A 16,013-nucleotide genomic window follows, 5' to 3' on the forward strand; every position below is an offset into this window, starting at 1 on the left:
TCCCAGGGAGCAGCCCCAGGAGCAGCTGCTGGAATCACATCCCAGTCGCAGTTTTTGAATGCGGCAGCCCGATGGAGGGATTAATAAAAGGTAAAAAAATGATAAAATAAACGAGAACAGAAATGATTCCAGGCTCTGGGATTGCACCCTGGTCCCCATCCCAGGTGCAAAGGGCAAATGAAAGAGGAATTCCTGCTCTGAGCTCAGTCTCTCTGGCTTTGCTGTGCCAGACCTGGCACGGGGCTGACTTTGGTTTTAATTAAACTCTAAGTGATGGCTCATTAATGCCCCTTTGCAGCAGGGAGGGAGGCAGGGTTATTGTTCCTTATTGATCCCAGGGATTTTTCCCTCTCTCTGTCACACAAGCTCCAAACGGCAGCTCTGACAGGGATTTTATCAGAGGTGTGAGCAGGGAGGGAAGGAGGAAATCATTGCAGGGAATGTTTCACAGGGCAGGGGCTGCAGAGCCACACAGATCCAGTTCCCCACACAGGAGCAGGGGTAAGGCATGGACAGGTTTCACCAGGGGTCTCAGAGCCCCCTTTTATTTTATGAGAGATGAGAAGGAGCCTGAGAGCAGAGCCAAACCCATCCCTGCAGCTCAGCTTTTCCTCCTGGGATGTGCAGGGCATGGCTCAGTGCTGGCTCCAAGCAGCAGCTCCAGGCAGGACCATCCTGGCAGGACTCAGAGCCAGCGCTGATCCCACCCCTGAGGGGATCCTGCTCCCACTTTGATCAATTCTGTGCCAGCCCCGGCCCTGCCCCAGGCTCACCCAGACCTCCCCAGTGCTGCCCACAAAGCTCAGAGCAGCAAAGCCCTTCCCAGGGCTGCTCCAGCTCCCGTTCACACACTGGGCAGGACCAGTCCGTGCCTCAGCTGGAGTTTGCAGCAGCCTGGATGCCAAATCCCTGAGGGATTGATTTGCAAAAGCCCCCAGGCCCCTGCACAGCCCTGAACCAAGAGCCCCCAGCCCCCTGCAGCAGAACAAAGGCTTTAAAGCAGCTATAGCTGTAATTTACATTCCAGAGGAAAAGGAAAAGCTTTTCTTGGTTTACAGAATTACCCAAGTGGCAAAGCAGTTCCCAGGCCAGGAGAAATTCCTCACGTTGCAATATGCTTTAATTATAGCAAGAGCAGCAGTAACAGAGCGAGAAATCAATTCCTTCTCCTAAATAAGATGGTTGCAAATTCCAAGTCGGCAAGTGAACAGATGTAGAACTGAAATGGAAAAAGTAAATACCCTCAGAGGTGCTGAGAAAATTGTCTGACTATTGCTCCAAGTTCATCCTCTGGGAAGGGGGTACAGGGAGCCTGCTCCCACATTTCCCAGGGAGGAAACCGCGAGTTCAGTCACTGCAGCAGCCCCACAATTGTGACAATTCCTGCCTAGGAGGGTGGGCAGGCCCTGGCACAGGGTGCCCAGAGCAGCTGGGGCTGCCCCTGCATCCCTGGCAGTGCCCAAGGCCAGGCTGGATGGGATATGGAGCATCCTGGGACAGTGGAAGGTGTCCCTGTCCCTGTCCCTGTCCCTGTCCCTGTCCCTGTCCCTGTCCCTGTCCCTGTCCCTGTCCCTGGCAGGATGGGGTGCCCAGCGGCTGAAGCAGAGCAGCAGTGACCCTGCTGTGTGATAAAGTGTGATAAAGTGTGATAAAGTGTGATAAAGTGTGATAAAGTGTGAAAACCACACTCCATGCATTTGATGCATCCACCCTTTAACCCCCCTGGTTTTCCCATTGCCTGCTGACCCCCAGGGGATCCCTCTGCAATCAAAGCCCCAAATCCCAACCCCACCGTGCCTTTACCTCCCCACACCCCAAATCCCAGCTCCTCCCAGCCATGGGGAGCAGAAATTGGGGTTCAGGAGCTGGGGCTGGCTCTGTGCCCACAGGGGGCACACAGGGTGCAGATGGCAGCCCCAGATTAAGGGGTTACACAAGGGCTTTAGCCCGGGCTTACTGAGGATAAGAAACCCCCCAGGGAAAGAAAAATTGTGTCCGAATGATTAAAAAAAAAAGAAAAAATCTCTTCTATTTAAATGTACAACGCTGTGCCTGAGCTGTGGAAGGTGTTGTTCAGGAAATTGCTGAGCACCAGTGAGTCAGGATCCACTCCCATGCCAGGCCTGGGAGAGCCAAGAACTTCCCAGGGCAAGAACCAGCAGAATGGCAGCCTGGGGATGCCATGGATTTTTATTTTTATATCTCATATTTTTAGTATATTTGTATTTTTATATTTATACACCTATTAATCCATAGATGTAACTTTATATTTAGTATTTTGGTATATTTGTATTTTTATATTTATACACCTATTAATCCACAGATGTATTTTATATTTTTTTAATATTTTTTAGGACAGCAGTCACCCTGCTAAGGCTCAGACTGATGGGGCTCCAGGTGTCTGTCCATGAGATGAGTTTTAGGTTCTTTCCAACCCAAACCATCCTGGAATTCTCCTGCTGAGGCTCAGGAGAGGGATGGGGCCGTCCAAAATGTGGGATAACCACATCCACCTCCACCCCTCCAGAGCAGAGCAGGGAGAGGTCCAAACCTTTCCCCTAGCCAAGGTCACCCAGCCAGAAATGCAATGAAAACTACAAAAAAATATTTAAAAATAAATAAAACAAAATTAAATTAAATTAAATTAAATTAAATTAATTAAAATAAAATAAAATAAAATAAAATAAAATAAAATAAAATAAAATAAAATAAAATAAAATAAAATAAAATAAAATAAAATAACTAAAATAAACCCACCGTGGGCCCTGCAGGTTTGGGCCATGGGATATTTTCAGAGGCTGGGGAGGAGATGCTGGAGGTGCCCTCAGAGCTCTTGGACTTGCAGGAGGGGTCTGATTTTAGGGTATCCCCTTTTAGCTCCAAATAAATTTTTTAGGTTAAAACCTAAAGATAAATCAAACCAAATTACTATTCCTTCAGGAAAAGCAGATTCAAATTGCTGCACAATTTTTTATCTAAATAATGTTTAAATTTTAAAAAGGGGGGAGAAAAAACTAATTACATCTTTGTGTGGAAGATCATAAATCACATAATTACAATGGGAACCTCTGCATCTTTCCAACACACCAAAAGCAGACTACACAAGTTCTTATCTCATTGCTGTTTAATTAAGAATTATGTTTGAGCATCTTCTTTTTAATTATCACGGAGCCCAGATGACTTCTAATCTCCTTTTTACCCAAAATGAGAGAAGGTGCAGTCCAAAACGGGCCCTAATGAATTTACAATTTGCTCTTTGGGGAACTTTAATAAAATTCGCTCCGTGCTGAAGATGAACAGCGATAAAGTGAACTTCCAAAGAGAACGTTTGGTTCCCTCCAGCTGGCACCACGGGAGCTGCAGAGGGGTCACTTTTTGGGGGGTTCCACACGTGGTTCTGTCGCTGCACCTGCACCCCAAAATCAAATATGTCCCTGCTCTGAACATGAGCAGAAACTTCTCCCCTCCTGAAGCTTTTCCCGCTGTGTCCTGCTGACCCTGTGACCCCGGGTGACAACACACACACACACACAGAGAAATATTTATAAATATCTGAGGGGGTTGTTTGAGCCCAGCACACAGCAAATACCTTTTAATTCAATTGGCTGAATCGACACAGGGAGATTATTAGTTTTCAGTAAGATTTGATTCAATTAATTAGCCTGAAAATATCAGCACAGCCAGGCGAGCAAAGAAAAACAGAGATAAATCCCTGCCATGGCACTGCTTCATCTTTTAAAGGCAATTAACTCTTAGTTATTAGCTTTTAATTAGGGAATAATAATGACACCATTAATACAGTTTATTATACTTGTCAGCAGACAGCTGTTCCAAGCAGGCTCTGTTATCAGATCTCGGCTTTGGCTGCTCCTTGCAGGGAAGGGGGCAGAGCTGGGGGGTCCCTGCTGGAGCCCTGGGCTGGTTCCCTCTCCCACCTGCCCAGGGAGGGATGGAGCAGAGCAAACTGGAGCAGAGCAGGAGGGAGCAGAGCAGGATGGAACAGAGCAGGGATGGAGCTGAGCAGGATGGAACAGAGCACGGATGGAGCAGAGCAAAATGGAGCAGAGCAAAATGGAGCAGAGCAAAATGGAACAGAGCAGGATGGAACAGAGCAAAATGGAGCAGAGCAAAATGGAACAGAGCAGGATGGAACAGAGCAAAATGGAACAGAGCAGGATGGAGCAGAGCAAACTGGAGCAGAGCAGGATGGAACAGAGCAGGGATGGAGCTGAGCAGGATGGAACAGAGCAAAATGGAACAGAGCAGGATGGAACAGAGCAGGGATGGAACAGAGCAAAATGGAGCAGAGCAAAATGGAGCAGAGCAGGATGGAACAGAGCAGGATGGAACAGAGCAAAATGGAACAGAGCAGGATGGAGCAGAGCAAGAGGGAGCAGAGAAGGATGGAACAGAGCAAAATGGAACAGAGCAGGATGGAGCAGAATAAGATGGAGCAGAATAGGATGGAACAGAGCAGGATGGAGCAGAGCAGGATGGAGCAGAGCAGGGATGGAGCAGAGCAGGGATGGAGCAGAGCAGGATGGAACAGAGCAGGATGGAGCAGAGCAGGATGGAGCAGAGCAGGAGGGAGCAGAGCAGGGATGGAGCAGAGCAGGATGGAGCAGAACAAGATGGAGCAGAACAGGGATGGAGCAGAACAGGATGGAGCAGAATAGGATGGAGCAGAGCAGGGATGGAGCAGAGCAGGGATGGAGCAGAGCAGGATGGAGCAGAGCAGGGATGGAGCAGAGCAGGATGGAGCAGAGCAGGGATGGAGCAGGGCAGGATGGAGCAGAGCAGGGATGGAGCAGAGCAGGGATGGAGCAGAGCAGGATGGAGCAGAGCAGGGATGGAGCAGAGCAGGATGGAGCAGAATAAGATGGAGCAGAGCGGGGATGGAGCAGAATAAGATGGAGCAGAGCAGGATGGAGCAGAGCATCCCTCCCAGAGGAGCTCCAGGGCAGCTCTCAGTGCCAAGGGTGCCAGGAACACCTTGGAATTCTCTTTCTTTTTGCCCCAAATTCATTGTGAAACTTCAAATCCTGCTGTAAGAGCAACAGCCACGACCTTGGCAGTGGCCAAATGCCTCAAGTTTTCATTTCTGTGTCTGCTGAGTCACCAAAATAAAATCTCCAGAGGCCAGTGATTACACAGCAAACCACATTTCCCATTATTTTTCCCATTATCTTGTTTCACTGTGTTCTAGCAGAGCCTGGAAACCATTTCCAGAGCACAAGCCTGACTTCACTGTGGTTTTTTATTCCTTTATCACACAGGAATTAATCTTACCCCAAATTATGCACAACACAAAAACACAATGCCATAAATTTCCCCGATCTACTCTGGAGTTAATAAATCACCAAAATTAATGTGAAATATTCTGGTGGGTTCCACCAGCTTGGTTTGAATTTGTTTTCCTTGCTCTGGACTGGAGGGAGCCCCAAGGGAAACACCAGGAGCTCCTTGAACTGGCAGCCTGCTCGTGGAAGGAATTTTCTTCCTCCTCTCCCAACACAAATCCTGAGGAAAGAAAGGAACAGGGAGTGGGAACAAAGCAGCTGGGAGAGCCTATTTGCAATTTTTCTGCAGGAAAGCAGAGCTGTTACATCGAAAGCAAAGTTGTACAAAAGGGAAAACTTCCCCCACTGAGCACTGACATCAAAATAAGGAGGAGGATGGCAGGAGAAAACCAGATTATAACCATGGAGCTGGGAAGGGAGGCACAGAGAGGCACTGCAGGGAAAGGAACAAGGAAAAGGGAAAAAGGGAAAAGGAGAAAGGGAAAAGGGGAAAGGGGAAAGGGGAAAGGGGAAAGGGGAAAGGGAAAAGGGAAAATGGAAAGGGGAAAGGGGAAAGGGGAAAGGGAAAATGGAAAGGGGGAAAGGGGAAAGGGAAAAGGGAAAAGGGAAAAGGGAAAAGGGAAAAGGGAAAAGGGAAAAGGGAAAAGGGGAAAGGAGAAAGGGAAAAGGAGAAAGGGAAAAGGGAAAAGGGGAAAGGGGAAAAGGAGAAAAGGAAAAGGGAAAAGGGAAAAGGGAAAAGGGAAAAGGGAAAAGGGGAAAAGGAGAAAGGGAAAAGGGAACAGGGAAAAGGGAAAAGAGAAGAGGGAAAAGGGAAAAGGGAAAAGGGAAAAGGGAAAAGAGAAGAGGGAAAAGGGAAAAGAGAAAGGTCCATCAGTGCTGGGAAGCTGCAGCAGGACACGGCAGCTCCCAGGACAGGCTGATCCCTGTTCCCAGGCTGGCAGGGCCCAGGTGTGGTGCCAGAGGTGTTGTCACCCCTGTGCCACAGCAGCTCCCAGCCCGAGCTCCCTCTGCCCTCACACCCAGACTGAGCCCCAGGATTTCAGGAGAAACTCTTGGGAGAATGTCAGGACTGAGCACAAACACCTGCAGCCAGAAAAATCCTGATGACATCTCTCACTTCTGAGAAAAACTGCAAGGAAATGTATGTGGACAAAATGGACCAAGCCCTTGGTTTGGGAGTATCACAGAAGTGAGAGAAATTGCAGTGTTTAACAAGCAGCCAATTGTCTCTAAGCTGAATTAGTGAAAATTGTGATGATAAATTGCTCCTGGAGCCCAGACCCATCCCTGAGCTGAGGGATCTCACACTGCTGTGCTCAGGCAGATTTTTCACTTTGTGCTGACAAAAATCTCACACTAATCACCCAAGCCAGGCCACAAAGCTCCTGGATTGCAGTGTTAATTCCATGTTTCAGCTGAATCCCAGATTAGCCAGGCACAGCACAGCTCCAAGAGGCTCTGAGCTGTTCAGGTGACAAAGGGAAGGAAACCTCAGCTCCAAAGCAGAGCCACGAGCAAATCACACCTGCCCAGAGAAAGAGAAAAGAGAAAACTGCCCAGGGACCCTCCTGCACCTGAATCAGCTCCAATCCATCTCTTGGGCCAGGCAGATGAATCCCTGCAGCAGCATCTTGGCCTGGATCAGGGGCACTGACCATTCCCTCCTGATCAAAGACAATTTGCTGCATTTTCCAGAGATGGCTCTGTTAAATGAAGCAGATGAGCAGAGGATCTGGCCATTTCTTTATTTATAAACGCTGATCTGGGGCACAGGGGAGGGGATCACTCCTGTTTCAGGGACAGGCTGGCTCGTTTGCTTGGGGATATCAGCAGCTGGCATCTGAAATGGCAAGGCTGGGCTGGAGAGGCTGAGCCAAAGTGAACTGTGCTGAAACAGAGCCAAAATCCTGTTTGTTCCACAGGAAAAGTGGTTAAACTGTGGTCACTGTGCAATTCCAAACAGTATTTGCACAGCGACCTTTACATTTCCCCTGCTGGAAACCAAAAATTTAATTGTTTTGCTGCTTTCAAGCAGAATAAATAACTCCCACTGATTTTCTATTGGTGAGCAAGTAACCCAAGGACTTCTCTTCTTCTGCTACCAAAGCTGCCAAATAATTCTGTGTCAACAGCTCCAGCTCATTTGAGTCTCAGGATTGGGCCAAAACTGCCTTTTTTTGTGTGCCTGTGCCAGCACAGTCATTCTTGGGAACAAGAGATGACCTGAAAGCTCTGGAGGGGAAATTAAAGGTGTTTAAATGGAGTTTCAGGAAGATGCTGTTTGAGGAGGTTCAGCGACCTCCTGCTGCACAAGACTTCAAACTTAGAAATGAAGAGACTTCAACCCCCCAAAAAGTGTCATTCTGAAATGCTCAACAGCTTTTAATTCATTTTGAACCTAGAGGCAGAGAAAAAAAAATAGGCAAAAAATACATCACAGCCTTAATCTAGGGGGAGAAAGGAAAAAAAATCATTATTTTTATAGCACATAATCAGACACAAATATATTTCACTGGAGGAAGGGGTAGGAATGTGCATTTCCTATTTCCTTTTCAACAGGCTGATGCCCAGGGGCCATCAGTACGGCCACTACCCTGAATCTGCACAAGTCATTCCTAAACCAAAATGAGGGATTTAAAAATCAACAAAAAGAGAGAAAATCCTTGCACCAAGGAAGGGCATTCGACAGTTCCAGGTTCATGTTTCAACATAACTCAGCATCTGAATATGGGGTGAGGGAACACACTTGTGTTTTTACAATATAAATAGCATTTGGGAAAGGTACTACACATGGATACAGCTACTGCAGGACTCCAGCATGCAGAGGAAATTCCCCGTGGCTCACAACCACTCATCCCGTCCCACCCTTCCCTCCCACCTCCAAAAAAATTCCTCTGCTGGTTAAATTTCTCTTTCAATTGTTTTAAATATTTCTCTCGTGGCCTGGCAACATTCTTAGTCTTTTATACAGCAAGTTTTCTATTTAATCACATTTCAACCGACAGGAGACAGCTCTGTGGGAGGAACAACCCAGGCTCGGGAGAACCTTGCCAATTTTTAAACTTTTATTAGTCTCAGTTTGGTTTTATTCGTGGAGACATCCACTGAAAACGTCAGAAACTCAGAAATAAAAGAACCCAAAAGCAGAACCCTGTTTGCAGGGTCTCACAACCACGCAGGCGCAGCCAGGCACAGGAAAAGGACCCGTAGCAGAGGCAGGGGAAAGGATGGGACCTCCAATCCTCAAGGGAGAACAAAACCAAAGTAAAAAAGGAATTAAATTGCTTTATTCTATCTCCACTCTTTCACTAGGACAGTTTAATACCCATGGAGTCTCTTAAGATGCTAATCTACCATCTGCTAGCCCACAAATCCTTCCCACTTATTCCCTTAAAGATCCAGCCAGAGCTTTGCTTAACAGCCTCTCCCCAGAACGACAACCACCTTGCAAAGGGGCTTAAAAATAATAATAAAAACAAGAATATTGTCTCTCTCCATCCAGTAATTTCAGGGAATTAAGTGGAAGAGATTGCAGGGCAGCATTCCAGGTTGCTGGCTGGCCAGGCTGGGCTGTGGGGAGAGGGGAGGGTCTGGGTGCCCTCTGCTCTGCTCTCCCCCCTGCACCTGAACCTTCCCAGCTCTGCCATGGCCCCTCCAGCTCGGGACCAGCACTGCCTCCTTCTCTCCTCTGAACTGACTGAGCTCCTCCAAAGAGAGGGGAAGATTTTCCAGTGGCTCCAGCAGGGTTTGGACCAGGCTCTTTGCCAAGCACTGCTCCACAGCAGCTCTTCAGCCCAGGGCATTTCCAAACGTCCAGGTGGGAGCTGCCCCCTCAACACTTCAGGGCTGGGCTCTGCCTTTAATGCTCCTTTAATCCTCAGTGAGCTGAGTCCAGTCAAGGCAGGGCTTGCACTCCTCTTCCCCAGGAGGAACTCACAGGCTCAGTCTTGGCTTAAGGAAAGGATGTCACGACAATCAGATGTTTGAGGAATTTCTTCTTTAATAGGATAAAAGAAAAACATACAAACACCTCCCAAGCTTCTGTCATGGAATGATTCTCACACTGTAAGGAGCACAACTCAAAAAAAAAAAAAATTAAAATTAAAAAATAAAGAGACAAAGGAAAGAGAAAGGAGAAGTGCTAAGGGAGAAGCGCTGCCGGGGAGCCTCTGGCTCGTGGGGAGCTAACACAAGCAGCAACAGAACACTTGCCAAACCAGGGTGGCACACTGGAACTCAAAGCCATGCTGATCCTGAACTAGAAAGCAACTGTGATGGCAAAGATGGGGAAGGAAGGTGAGAGGAATGACCCAAACCTGGTCACGTCTTCCCTAAGCCCCTCCCTGGGGACGTGACAGCGATGCCAAGGCCCATCCCAGGGCGTGCAGAGAGCCAATGGCAGGAGCAGCCCAGCGTGAACATGGCTTCCCCACCTTCCCCAGCTTACAAAGATAGTGTTTCTTTACAAAAGAAGAACCCAGAACATTCCAGGACATCTGCTCTTGCTCTCCCTCTCCCCGCTGTAACATCAGTCACAATTCATTTGGGGGTGAGGGGGGAGGATTTAATTTATTTTCTGTTTTAAAGCCATAATCTAGAAAAATGTTTTGTGGAAACTTTCATTTTCCTATTTTTGCTTGCTTTTTTTTTTTTAATAATGCTCATTCATAGAAAACTTCACAAAGGTGACGTCTATGTACAGAAAACACGATTCCAAAGGCTGCTTCAGTAGTCAATGTAATAGCACCTTGAAAGACAAAAGTTTGACAGATTTGAAAAAGTCATTTTGTTAAATTTTAACCCTTTCCTCATAAAAAAAGAACCAGTCACAAAGCTCCATCTGTAGAAACTCTTCCAAAGTCTCCATGTGAAAAGCTGAAGGGTTTCCAAGCTCCCCAGCTCTTGGTCAGCAACTCCTGGCAAGGTCGAGGTAGCAGCCAGACAGGGATTTCCTGCAGTCCAAACCAAGAGGAGATGAAAGAAATTCACAGCAGGCTATTGCACAGGGCTGGTCTTCCATTCCACAGTTTCCTATTTATTTTTCCACTAACTCAAAAAGGGTTAATTGAATATTTTGGATGAATCCCAGTTAAAACATGTTGCTCTGAGTCCCAGGCTGGTACTGTGTCTGCAACAGGCTCTCCATAAAGGCCAGGTAGTCTGGGGTTTGTCCATATTCCTCAGGATTCCTGGGATTCCCCAGCCGGGGACGCTTGGCTGCTCTCACTTCATCTCCCGAGAACACATCTTCCTGAGGGGCCCCAGTGCTGAGGGACTGCAGGAGACACAAAACAGCCATTAGGGGCACAGCAGGAGCACAGGGAGAGACCCACAGTCCCCCTGGGCTGGGAACAACCCGGGCATTCCCCAGCCCCATCACCTGGTTAAATGGAATGGCTTTAAAGGGTCTGAAAACACCCAGCAAGTCTGGAATATATAAAAAAAAAACAAAAGCTAAGAAATAAATCCCTCATCTTTTCTAGGCTCAGTAATTCCACTGTATGCACTTAAAGACAGCCTGATCTTGTAGATTAAAAGATTTATAGGTAAGAGCCACACTCTAAATCTCCAGTTTGGTGAGAAAAGGGGGTTTGGTCCCACAGAGATAATCAGTTCTCCAGAAACCCCTGAGCTGCAGCCCAGCTCACCTCACCCTTGGACAGGATGACTCCATATAACTGAGTTCATATGGTGTAAAATGATCTGAACATAATCTTTCAACCAGAGAAAATAAAACTCTGAGCTGAACACATGCAAGGGGAAATCATTTCTGTGATTCTCAAGCATCCGTGGCCAGGATTTCTTCCACTCTGTGTATTTTGGGAATGAAAAGCAGTTTTACAGCCACAGAAACTGGAGGCTGCATTCACCTAATGTCTAAAAAATACATGAAGAAAATGTGAAGGGGTTCTGCAAGCTGCAGCTGGTTTCTTGTTTGCTATTTTGGTACCCACCAGGCGAGACTTGACTCTCTTGGGAAGCTCTTCCTCCAAGGTATAAATATCCCCACGCTTCACCATTAGCTGAGAGCCATCTTCAAACTCCACCTGCAGGGGGGCAGAAGGTGAACTCAGAGCCACGTTTGAACAGCCCAGTCCCAGCCTGTGGCACAGCTGGGCCCCCCAGGCACACCCAGGAAGCATCAGGGGCCAGCTCCCATGGGTGTCTCTGTGGAATGAGCACTCCCAAACCATGGGGAGGATGCTGAGCCCAAAAAGTGCTGCTTTCAGTGCTGTTCAGGCACCTCTGTCTTATCCAAGTGGATTCATTCAGTGCTCCGTGGATCCCAAAATATCTGTACTCCAGCTGGCCCAGCACCTCACATTTCTACTGATTTTTGATTCATACTCTGAAAAAAGCAGCTTTTCACTTATGATAAAAGCAGCCCTCTATTCAGGCCAATATGGTAATAAGAATTTCTTTCATCTTAAACAAAGCATTTTTACAGGTCACAAGGAAACAACTCCAGCTACTAAAGTACATTTGTATTTCAACCAGCAGAAATAGTCAGCCAGGTACAAAAACTCCTCCCATGAAACCCTTTTTGCTAAGCACTGATTATATCATGAATTATGCATCAGATGTTCCAGGGATGTTTATTCACGGAAACGTGCACAGCAAAATGTTAAAACTATTAAAAGTTTTTAAGGGATTCTTATTTCCTTTGCCCAAGACTTTAATACACTTTTCTGCATAAAGCAGAAGGACACAGAGCACAGTTTAATAGGGGTGTCAAGTTCAGGCTGGACAAACTCAGAGGGAATAAATCATCTGCTCCCAAATCCTCCTCCTGCTCTGCCCAGCTCCTGCAGCCCATCCCTGGTGCAGGCTCAAGCTCTCCCATCCTGGAGCACAGCCCAGGGATGCCTCTGGCACTCACCTGGTAAATCTGACTGATCTGGGCTGCAATGAACTTGGCCTTGTAGATGATCCCGTCCGTCCACTGCAGCTGCACCAGCTCCCCCTCCGGAGGGGGCCCCATCTGGATGCAGTCCCTGCTCTGAGGACAGAGAGAGAGGGGTCAGAGACACAGCTCCAGCAGAGCTCAGGAGCCAGAGGTGTGCTAAAATCACATGGTAATGAGCAATAGGATGTATTTCTGCACTTGTGATTAATTGTGGGCATCTCAAACAAAACCAGCCTGAGAGAGCAGCAATTGACTCTGGCAGCTCCTTCTGCTGCCAGCACCCAGTTCATGGACATTTCTCATTACAAATCCCACAGCATCACATCTCCTGTATCTCAAAAACAAGCAGGGCAACTCAGTGAATCAGTGGCACAATCAGGAAGGCAATGCATGAGCTGACAAATCAGCCTCTTCTAGACATTCCCTCTATTAAGTGAATTCCCTGTTTTGAACCAGAAGTGCTTACGAACAATCTGCTTCCCCCATGAATCACACTTGTCAGTTGAAAAATAAGATTATTCAACCACAAAACAAATAGGATGAAATTTAGAACAAACACTGCTTTCTGTGAAGTCATCTGCATTCAGCAAGATCACATCTTTGTAAAGCAACCAAAAAATAAATGAGATAATGTCAGAAACAAGATCTGTCACGAAGAGCGGGATGAGATTTCCTAGGCGAGCAGCAACTTAAAAATTAAAATGAAAAAGTTAAGCTTTGCTTTGCTGTTCCAGCCCAAGGCACAGCTCAGTCTGTAGTGCCTGTGCCACAGCAGTGTCCCAGAGCTGCCTTACAATGATGCTCTCGGGGTAAACGTTGTCGCTGTAGGAGCCGTCGTCGAAGTTGACCTCGTAGAAGGTCTGGGTGCTGGTGCCGATGACCCTGCAGCGATAGTAGAGCCCGTTCCTGTTCTTGGTGATCACTGTCTGCCCCAGGGCCACCTCCCTGCGGAACGGGACCTGCAGGGACACAGGAACGGCTGCCAGACACGGCTCCAAAAGCTGGGTCCGAAATTCCATGGAATCACAGAATGGTATGGGTTGGAAGGACCTTCAGTCCCACCCAGTGCCACCCCTGCCATGGCAGGGACACCTCCCACACTCCCAGGCTGCTCCAAGCCCCATCCAGCCTGGCTTTGGGCACTGCCAGGGATGCAGGGGCAGCCCCAGCTCTCTGTGCCACTGTTCTACTCTCTCCACAGCCAGGAATTCCTTCCCAATATCCCATCCAAACCAGCCCTCCTGCAGATGAAAGCCATCCCCAACAATGGCTTCCTGGACAATCCTTCTGCATGAAAAACACAAAACGTTTTGAGCCAATACAGGTGGGGGAGAAACTATTTTTAAAAAACCCCAGAAACCAAAAAAACCAACAAAACCCCAAATCCCCCAACCCAAAACCTACGTTCTGGTTTGCTGCTTTGTGCTTGAAGCAGGTGATGGACACCACGTAGGGCCAGTCGTCGGGCTCCATGGGCACGCCGGCCGCGTGCGCGCACGTCACGTGGAAGGACGTGGAGCAGTGCTCGTAGGAGCACTGCACACAGGCCCCAGACACCTTCTTCATCCTCTTCCTGCAGTACACACACCTCTGCAAGGGAACACAGCTGGGGTCACAGCCAGCTCTGCAAGGGGACACAGCTGGGGTCACCTCTGCAGGGGAACACAGCTGGAATCACCTCTGCAAGGGAACACAGCTGGAATCACACCCAGCTCTGCAAGGGAACACAGCTGGAATCACCTATGCAAGGGAAAAGAGCTGGAATCACACCCAGCTCTGCAAGGGAACACAGCTGGGGTCACACCCAGCTCTGCAAGGGGACACAGCTGGGGTCACACCCAGCTCTGCAAGGGGACACAGCTGGGGTCACCTCTGCAAGGGAACAGAGCTGGAATCACCTCTGCAAGGGGACACAGAGCTGGAATCACACCCAGCTCTGCAAGGGGACACAGCTGGGGTCACCTCTGCAGGGGAACACAGCTGGAGTCACACCTCTGCAGGGGAACACAGCTGGAGTTACACCCAGCTCTGCAAGGAACACAGCTGGGGTCACCTCTGTAAGGGAACACAGCTGGAGTCACCTCTGCAGGGGAACACAGCTGGGGTCACCTCTGCAAGGGAACACAGCTGGGGTCACCTCTGCAGGGGAACACAGCTGGAGTTACACCCAGCTCTGCAGGGGAACACAGCTGGAATCACACCCAGCTCTGCAAGGGAACACAGCTGGGGTCACCTATGCAAGGGAACACAGCCAGAGCTCAGATCTCTCCAGGAGCAGAGCCTGGAGCCCTGCAGAGACCCCAGAGCCCCCACAGGACGTGGCACAGGGCACAGAGCCCCTGGCAGCAGTGCCACAGCCACAGTGATGCTCTGTGCCAGGACTGTCTGTGTCACCCACTCAGGATCTCTCCAAGGCCATGTCCAGCAGCCACTGTCGTTCCCTGCCTCACCACTCCCATGGCCCTGCAGAGCCACACTGGGCACAGACAGACTGGACTGGGCAAACACCCACCAGTGGCACCAGAGAACTGCTGCACCCTCATCCTCCTCACACAAACAGTGCACCTTCACTTCATTAACTCCAACAGCAGCTGGATGCTCACAGGTGCACTGCTGGAAAATAACATTTCCATTTTTCTGAAGGAACAGAGCACAGTAACTGGGTGGCAATTTGCTCGATTATATTTAATGGGACATTGTATTGATCAGATCTCATGGAATATAAAATCATATAATGGAACAAAAATACTGTGTGTTTATTTTAGATGCATAAGCACATCAACCATAAATATTTTATTGGCATCCATGTCAGATGAGCCACTGTAGATAATTCAGTCAGTTTTGCAAACAAAAGAAATAAAAACATTGTAGGAAAAAAACCCCAGAATTATCAGGGAAAAGGTCTGAAATCTCAGAGACATTTTCACACTCATTTTCTGCAAAGCAGATCCAGTTATGAGGTAAATCGATGTAAGATGTGGGACTGCTTTAAAAAGAAATTACATTTTCTCAAAGCTAAAAATCCTGAGCCTGATGGCACTGACAGTGAGCAGGAGCTGTAGTGGGAACAAGACAAATTTCCTCACTCCCTGTAACAGCACCATTTCTTGTTTCCAGCCCCTCAGAAATACAGAAAAGGAGATTTTGGGAATCCCAGCCTAAAGAACGGATTCTTGCATAATGTTCCCAGGGATCCATTTGGAAACACCACTCAGTTTTTAATGTTTCCAGGAATCTGTCACTGATCAGCAAATCCCAGAGTGGTTTGGGCTGAAGGACCTTAAAGCTCATCCCAATCATCCAGTCCATGCACTGGCCTTGGACACTTCCAGGGGTGGGGCAGCTTCTTTACCTTATCTGAGGCTGGCACAAGGCAAATCGGGGCAAAATTAATACCAAACATAGGAGACAAATGTGCCTTTCATGATTAAAATGAACAAAAGGTGTCCCTGATCATGGCAGGGGGTGGAACTCCAAAGCCTTCAAGGTCCCATCCAACTCGAATCATCCTGGGATTCTGGGATTCCTTCTCCAGGAACAATTCTCTTCCTTGAAAGCAAAAGATGCCAAAGAACAGAAGATTTGTTCTTCCTTATTCCTGTGCAACACCCCCTCCCTGCCTGGGCTCTGCCCCACATTTCTATGAAATAAGTCCCATGAATTAACTGAAGGCAGTTTGTTTACACCAAAGATTAATTTGGCCTTTTTACACAAACGAACAAAAGCCAGGAAATTCAAAGCCAGAGCCTGAGTGCTGCCAGAACGTGGGTTTAGCCTTTAATAAGCTGAGCCTTTATCACTCTGCA

The 16,013-nt window shown here is 48.1% G+C and overlaps 1 protein-coding gene across 2 annotated transcripts in view; it reads right to left on the reverse strand.

The window, feature by feature from the left end:
- Window positions 1-7,656: 7,656 nt before the first annotated feature.
- Window positions 7,657-16,013, reverse strand: part of KDM4B (lysine demethylase 4B) — a 75,307-nt gene continuing 66,950 nt past the window's right edge. For both annotated transcript variants that reach the window (XM_066566404.1, XM_066566403.1), the window contains 5 exons: window positions 13,612-13,797; window positions 13,002-13,166; window positions 12,181-12,300; window positions 11,255-11,347; window positions 7,657-10,575 (listed from right to left, as the gene is read on the reverse strand). In XM_066566404.1, the coding sequence (XP_066422501.1) occupies window positions 10,390-10,575; window positions 11,255-11,347; window positions 12,181-12,300; window positions 13,002-13,166; window positions 13,612-13,797 (750 nt within the window). In that variant the 3' untranslated portion in view covers window positions 7,657-10,389. The remainder of the gene's footprint in view (window positions 10,576-11,254; window positions 11,348-12,180; window positions 12,301-13,001; window positions 13,167-13,611; window positions 13,798-16,013) is intronic.

This window comes from Molothrus aeneus, chromosome 27 (genome assembly GCF_037042795.1).
Source record: "Molothrus aeneus isolate 106 chromosome 27, BPBGC_Maene_1.0, whole genome shotgun sequence".
NCBI lineage: Eukaryota > Metazoa > Chordata > Aves > Passeriformes > Icteridae > Molothrus > Molothrus aeneus.